Below are 8,090 nucleotides of genomic sequence, written 5' to 3'. Positions count from 1 at the left end.
TATGAAACCACATTTAAATTCACTAAATCTAGATTACTTTTTTTAATCTGGGCCTATTTGGCCTAACTTAATTAGCTTGATATTTGTGTGTTATCAAGATCTATGAATCAATGTCTAAAAAAAGCCCCACATAATAATGTTAAAGATCCTGGAAATGTAAAGGCGTCTTGCTTAGCCCATTGTGTAACCCTGCTAACAGACACACTGTAAAGAAGACATAAAAACGTATTTTCATTTGTTGAGATAGATATTTGATGCATTCTCAGACTCTTTACAGACATCAGGTACATTCTTCAATGTGTCATTACTCGGAGTTTGTACAAAGACAAAAATTCTTATCATTATAAACCCTCTAAATTTCTAAAACAGCCCAATCCTTGTATGGATATGGCCTCAGTGTTAACAAGCCCTGTCAACCAACTGTGTCCTGTATTTCCAATGAAAATCAATACAAATACAATTATCTTGTGGGCCTGACCTGAGCAGAGTTCACCGTTTTAATCCGAGCTGCTTCAATAACTTGAGTTTAAAAATATATATGATCTGAAAGTTGTTTTCATTCGTTGGCTTGGAAATCATCAAGCCAATAAATAAAGTGCATGCTTCCTGTGTGTGTGCCTGTGTGTGTGTGTGTGTGTATTTGTGTGTGTGTGTGTGTGCGCTGGTGAATAAGTACAGAGATTGAATATTGTTCACTTTGTGTGTCACATACAGATTTAATTAGAGATTTACAATCAAGGAGACAGAAAATCGATATGCTTTCTGAACTGTGACGTACTGTGGTGGGCTACACAGTGGATATTATTCCCCTGGAAAGGATCTGTGAAATTAAAATTGGGTTAGGTAATGCACCAATAAACTCGAGACATGAAGTGCTCTTGCTTAATTGATAAACTGAATGTAGCCCCTTCTGTCATAATCCATCAAAATCATTTGATAATAACTAATAATGACAAGATAGCAACATAGATCTAATTTCCACAAACAGTACAGCAACGGATACTTTTGCTCTAACATTTTAACATATAAAAAATATAATATCTACTATAAAAAACAGGCAGAGTTTCTTTTGACAACTTTCATGAAAGTGAGGCTTGGTTTGATTGAAGTGAGAAGTCATGAAGCAGTTTCTACTTAAATATTTGAGGCAACGAAATTGTAGTGTTACGATATTGCCTCATTATTTTTTAGTATGGACATCTCTTCCAAACTCGACTTAAAAGAAATAAAGCACCAATGCACTCAGAAAACATTTTAATCCTGAAATTATGTTCTTGCTTATATACATTAAAGTTAATAATAAAGTACAGCAGTAAATTGACATTCGTCTTCTTTTCCAGATCATACTGCAAACACCTATATCATGCAGTAGTGTGTCAGCAATAAAATATCTGCCAGGTCCCGGAGGCTCTGTGCATCCAAAGATAGGATGACCTCCTCCCGACCTCCATCTGAGTGAGTGAATTCCAGTTAGAAACATATTTTATTTGTGTGTTAGGGTGGGTGGCAAACACACCATGACACCTCACTCGGTCTCTGACCAAACGCTTAAAAAGCAATAAAACTGCTAATTTGGATGCTGGATCTGCGAGCAAGGCTGCACCGCTTCGCTGCTATCTTTCCTCCTGTGAGGCCCGAGGAGATCAGTGATTGTCCCGGTGCCTGGGATCCTGGTGGTAAGAGGACTGGACGTCTACCATGGGGAAATCTGCCCAGGTCCAGAGCTTCCCGGTCAGGCTGCTCAAGGCCTCAAAGCCCTTGGAGACAGTGAGGAGTGGAGGCGGAGGGACGTCTTGCACTTCATCCATCGACTGCAGGGAGCGGGACGGCACTGAGGGGGCAGAGGCACGGTGGAGAAGTGTAAGTGTATGTGTATGTGTGTGTTAGAGAAAGAGAGTGGGTGTATGCATGCCTACAGACCTTTGCTCTCTGTGTAGTCCGTCTGGCTGAGATGGCTGTAGGGGTCCGGCTGCAAATTTGAGGAAATAAGGAGAGAGAACGAGAGGAGCAGAACCTGGACATGAACACAGACAGCAGGACAAAAACAGGCCAAGCACAGAGAGCAGAGGGAAACAGCAGAAAGCACAGGGGTGAGAAAAAGGTGGTATTAAGCATAACCAACACACAACTGTGAACAAAAGATGAGCGCAGGTGCAACTCAAACATTTCACTCGATTAACATTTTAAATATAAATGCAACAGTTTTCAACAGTGGAACACAGGCTGTGACTTTTGATGATGAACTTGGATAAAAATCCACATTTTCTTGAATATCTCATTAATATCATATTTTCTCTAATACATATATAGAACTGAGCCTCTGTCACTAGTGTATTATATCCACATGTGCCCATTATGGTTGCAGGCTATGTCGTCTGGGCAGATGTGCAAATGCAGTGTGTAATCTGCCTCACCAGGATGCAGGTCCCTTTTTGCGTTGTCTTGCTGGAGCTGCTGGAGAGGAGAGCCTGTGCCTGGTTTAACTGCTCCAACAGAGCACTGTCATATGAATGCAAACAGAAAGATGAAAGAGGCTGTGTAAAAAAAACATATGTTTGCAGGGGAGATGCACAGGTTCCTTGATGTGCAGGCTTTATTTCTCATGATCACTGGCAACTAAAACCACAAAAGGAAGAGCACGAGCATGCAGCGTCTTCCCCCGTTCGTCTTCCCAGCAGCATCAGGAAGAAAGCAGCCTAATGAGGCAGCAGGATGTCGAAGAAGCGGAGCCAGATAACGGCATTTCAGGTTTCAAATTTGTAGAGGGCTTTGTATTCTGGCAATATAAGGAATGTCTGTCTGCCTTCTAAAAGGGGCCAAAGGACAAAATCGATACAGATGCAACACTGACAGATGTATTGCAACACCCAACCAAAGATACACAGTGTAGCTGCTTGGAAATGAATCCCAACCGGGAGATAAAATCATCAAACAAAAAAATGAGCCTAAATCATTAAAGTATTCCATCTGCATTTAAAGTTGTTTTGTTTGGTTCATCCAATTGTTTACGATGATGTCCATAATGGAATCCATACCTATAGGGTGAAGCTGATGTGAGTAATGTTTTTCCGGCACCACTTAATTGGCTCTAGAGCTAAGGATCATTGAGAAACATGTATTTGACGTTTACTTTGACTTTACAGTTTCATCCAGGTCCTATCCACTAACATGGAGGAGGCCGGATTTAATATTGCGACCAACCACAAGGGAGTGATCAAGATGCGTTAGCTTCAGTTTTTGGTAGCAGTCATGTGGTCCATCTACAGTCAATGGTCTTAAATCCCTGTAAATTGAATATCTGGTCATCTTTGGTTGATGATTTTTTTTTTTCATTCTCTCTCCATCCTTTAAAGTTATGAGCCAAACAACGGGCAATAATCCATGGATAAATCAATAATGAGGACACATCGTTAGTTGGAGGCCTTGTTTGGCTCCTTTGAGGACTCACTGGTTGGTCTCCTCCAACTGCTGGATCTTTCTCTGCAGCTCCAGGTTGTGAGCGCTGCATGCAGACATCCTTCAGAGGGCGACAGCGAGGAAGTAAGTGGAAGAGAAAGGAAACATAGATTAGGAGGATATTAATCAGCCTTAAGCATTGTGTGTTCCTTCAATTCTCCTTTAGCCAATATCCGTCTGCTGATTGTTATCTCGCACCCATTCTGAAATCTTGGGGCTCCACTCTTCCCCCCCGACCCCGTTCTACTGCTGTCTCTCTGATTTCTTGAGTCACTATATGAGTCACCCTCCATTAAGGCAGACAGACTGAGCCGGAACCATCAATAAGTGATAACCTGGTTGATACGCTCTGCTTGCAGTGACTTTGATTAAAGCAGCAACAGCCGACTCTGCTCAATGCAAACTTTTGTCATCCAGGGGAAACAGAGGTCAAGGTGGGATGAGATGTTCATAGCACAATATTAAAGTCCTATAAGACAATGAAGCATTTCAAAAGTTATTGAAATATGCACAAAGGGATGTTTGGTAATTTTGAGGCACGGGGATACAATGTTTTCTGAGATTCAAAATATGAATAAGATTAAGTTCAACTCATTAAGTTATAAAACACTAGGGCTTCTTGCTTTGTTTTGTTTTTTTTGCCTTTAGCCCCAATTTTTTTTTTTCTTATCACTCAGATCTCAGATTTGACCACGGTCCACAGCTCCCTCGGTTTAATGCCAACTTTATTCTGAGATGAATCGCTGATGGGGAATTTAAGAGTCCAGTGGTGCAAGTATAACCATCTGAAGCTCAGCGCCAGTGCAATCGAGCAGTCCTGGAAATACACTGGCACTGCTCAGGAACAATACATTGTTGGAATCTGTCAAAACAGCAGCATGCAGGCGAATTGAGGACTGCACTTTTTTAACAGTGTTATTCGTCATATGAAGTCATAGAGGCTGAAACATGCCGCATGGTTTGCGGAGGCGGGATGGGTGGAGGAGCCAACGTGGGGGTGGCAGGCAGGATTAATACATCTGGTGACAAAGGACGCCTGGCTGGGTAGTAAGGTTGATTCTTCACCACCTGGAGGTAGCGGAGGAGGATGAGAGGGACTAAACTGAGCTCCATTGCAAACAAACATCCTGCTCTGCATTATGAGATACTGCATCGATGCACCATCTGCAGTATTAAGCCAAGCAAGTGGAACATCACGACTTGTTTGGCTGTGTTTTGCCACCGAATATCTCAACAATAGACGGCAGTTCATGATTTCTCAACAGTAATAAACAGTCACATTGGTTATGTAGGTGAGGCCTCGACACATCCATGACAGTTTGTTAGAGATAAAGTTCACCCAAATATAAAAATTCACAAGTGTTCTGATATCCTCCTCTGGAACAGTGTTCGCGAGTGGATAACAGCGGACATTTTGAATAAAAACATGGTGTAAATTAATTTGAATATCAGGGCTTACGGAACCTTAGAAGACACCAAAGGAGCAGTATGGAGGCAAGTTTTTTAAGGTGGAAGAAGTGATCACCATTTACTCCAATTGAGACTCAAGAAGTGTTTTGTGGACTCAAACTGCAATTTAATTCTTGGGTGAACTAACCCTTTAAAGCTACTGAAAAAATACTCTTATTTTAAAGTGCTTCAGAGTACAACAGATGGCTTCAGATTACAACTTAATTTGCCCAGGCAGAGGAATGTGCATGAAATAATGTTGTGCTGAGTGAAGACACGGAGAGCAGCCGGCTCATACCTTCCCTCCAGACAATCGACATATTCCCTCTTCTTCTTCCGACTTTCCTGAGCCGAGCGCTTGTTGCGGATTTTCCGCCGGATCTTCTTTAAAACCTTCTCTTCAATCTTGTCAGGGAGATGAAACACATGGGAGGATAGGGAAAAGACAAAATAAGAAAGAAAAAGGGTGACTGAGAGGAAGTGTGTGTGTGTGTGTGTGTGTGTGTGTGTGTATATGTGTGCCCCATATACGTGTTTCAGTGTGTCTCCTGCTCATGTACCTTGGACAGGGGCAGTTTGCTGGGCAGGTTCAATCCCTCTTTAGCCAGAAGTGTCTTCTCGTCCTCGTCAAGCTGAAGCTCTGGCAGGGGATGCTGGGGGACTTGTTGTGCCTGTGAACCATGCGAACAGAATATTGGAGTTTAAGTGACTCTCTGGGCAGCTCACCCAGAGAAAGCACTGCAGTGTAGCTCAGGAAATGCTGTTGATATCGTGCAAAGGTGGCTCTTGTGTGGGAAAGGTAAGCAGTGGACCATGAAGTGCAATTATCGAAAACACTGAACCAAATTATTTTAATTAACACCCCTCATTGGTTTAAAAGCTGGGGTGGAAAAAATAATTCTCTCTCTACTCACATTCTGTCCCAGGTTCGACATCAGCAGGTCCTTCACTGTGAGCGTCTGACTGGACAACAGAGCAGAGCTTGGGTTCGTCGTGAGGTAGTATGCGATTCCAAACTGCTCCTGCAGGTTGCTGGACTCCCAACCTTAGGATTGAATGAGTTAAACATCAGGTGATGCTTCGCTTGATTACAAATTTCCACCGTGTGCCGTTCAAGAGAAACATTTAGTGTTTATGTTGCTGCCTGCGTCTGAGACCGCTGTGTGTGCTGCACCCCGCTGTGCTGTACAGTCCACTGCCACAACAAAATGTGTCACACTTTTCTCTGTTTGATATGTCTTTGTGTTGTTGCGGATGTGGTTTATGCAGACAATTGTCTGCATAAACCACATCTAAACACATTTATGTTTTTAGCACCAAGGAGGTCAGACATAAGCATTGTGAAAAGGGACATTTATTCAAAAAACTTTGACTTGCACAGCCTTTTATCCTTTGCAGATGCTCATGAATGGGAAACCAAATTATTTGCTCTTTGAAAGGGGCCTTTAGCCTTTAGAATATCACTCAAAACCCCTTCATTATTCTGCAGCACAAAGTAGAAATTGGAAAGTCTCACATTCAGGTCTTGGTTTTATACCTGGCAGTGCTGCAGTGCCCTGGATTACATTGTTCCTCTGGGTTTGTGTGTCTCTGAACGCTGTACTGTTTCATGTGGCTGTAAGCCTCGGAGATGATCCTTGCCAGTCCAAAATACCAGAATATAACTGTCACTGTTAATCCAGTCTTACTTTGATCAATGGAAGCAGTTTCTTCACTGGCTGGCAGCTGATTCCCTGGATTCTGAGGGATAGCCGGTGCGTCAAAGGTTGGGTGAGGGCATTCCGAGTGATCCATCAGGGGGTCCTCATTGATGCCACTGTCGGTCGTGCAAGGTGACCACAGTGGGGATGCCGGCGTAGAGGAGTCACTCCTCCCCAGCAGGGAGTCCAGGAAGTCATCAGCAGAGCTTCTCTCTGGGCTCTGGGTTTGAGGTGGAGGAAGAGAGTATATGAACAAATAATCCCATCATCTTCTTGCCATCGACTTCATCAGAAAATAATTTTCTCTCACACGAGCACAGCAAAGAACATTCAATTCCTCCAGCTCATTTCCTGGCAAGTCTTATCTCATCACTGTCTGTCAGCTGCATGTATACATGTAGCTGTAAATGAGCTCACACGCATGCTTCCATTAACATGACACATGACCCTGGATATATGTACAGATCCCACTCGGCCGTCACACTTTCATAATGAGATTCTGTGAGTTTGCATTTGGGATTATTATGTCCCCTGAGTGAACTGTGCAAAACGACCATACTCACATCATCAAATGTAATAGTCCACGATTGGTTGCTCTGGTAACCAATGGTTTCATCAGTGTTTCTGAGCAGGAGGTCAATGAAGTCCAACCCAGTGTGCGCCTGAAATGAACAACCAGTCTGAGTGAATGTTGAAGTTTTTCTCAGTTCTGCCTGATTTTACAAAGTATAATTCAAATCTTCAGTCCAAATTGTTCTTGCTCGAACCCACACTTGCCTTTAAAAAAGACTCAAATCAATATATATCCATGTTTTACCTTCTGTAATAACTTTTTCTTCCACTGCTCAGGCTGAATCTTTCTCTTACGTAAAAAAAGAATAGTTGTATTTCTTACCTTCTCTGTTTTCAGTGCCATAATTCAAATATTAAATCAGCGGCTGATGAAATTTCAGTGAAACCTTCCAGCAGGAATTAAAAGACAACACACAACTAGATCAAGACAATCCTCTGTGTTGCTCCGTGTCCAGGAGCAAACCTTGAGTCTGTCTCAAGGGACAAAGTTGAAATGCCATAAGCATTACCTCATCCCAGGTGATCACTGTCCAATCCGGTGTTTAGCAGACAGCTGGGAGAGCCAATCAGCACAAGACGAAGGCTCTCTGATAGATTTATTGGTCAAAGTTTCTCCTAGAGTGACATTTGATGTCCTCATCACGAGACGCTGTTGATTTCACATTGAATACTTTGTTGGACAGGATTGATTTACTGCTCATTTTTATTGCTTTCAAAGGCAGAGGGCGGACTGAGTCATGATTATCTTTATCTGTTAGGGACAACTAGTTAATTAGTTCAAACCAAAACAACAAAAAATGTGCTGAGACATGTTAGCAGCATGGCTGTAAGGATGCAATTTTTGATGGACTGAAAGTTACCATCACTTTTGGGATGGAAATGAATATAATTTAAATTAAAGGGGAACCTAAC

At 42.4% G+C, this 8,090-nt stretch overlaps 1 protein-coding gene across 1 annotated transcript; it reads right to left on the bottom strand.

Moving 5' to 3' along the window:
• Positions 1–1,643: 1,643 nt before the first annotated feature.
• Positions 1,644–7,521, bottom strand: LOC128455267 (cyclic AMP-responsive element-binding protein 3-like protein 3-A). The gene is made up of 10 exons (XM_053438949.1): positions 7,501–7,521; positions 7,169–7,267; positions 6,594–6,816; positions 5,820–5,950; positions 5,466–5,576; positions 5,204–5,310; positions 3,449–3,517; positions 2,415–2,499; positions 1,921–2,014; positions 1,644–1,831 (listed from the first exon to the last, which is right to left on the bottom strand). Exons 1-10 carry the CDS (start codon positions 7,519–7,521, stop codon positions 1,644–1,646), a joined length of 1,128 nt encoding a protein of 375 aa, XP_053294924.1.
• Positions 7,522–8,090: the final 569 nt, after the last annotated feature.

Source organism: Pleuronectes platessa, chromosome 13, assembly GCF_947347685.1.
Source record: "Pleuronectes platessa chromosome 13, fPlePla1.1, whole genome shotgun sequence".
Taxonomy (NCBI): domain Eukaryota; kingdom Metazoa; phylum Chordata; class Actinopteri; order Pleuronectiformes; family Pleuronectidae; genus Pleuronectes; species Pleuronectes platessa.
This window is presented reverse-complemented; position numbering and strand designations above follow the sequence as displayed.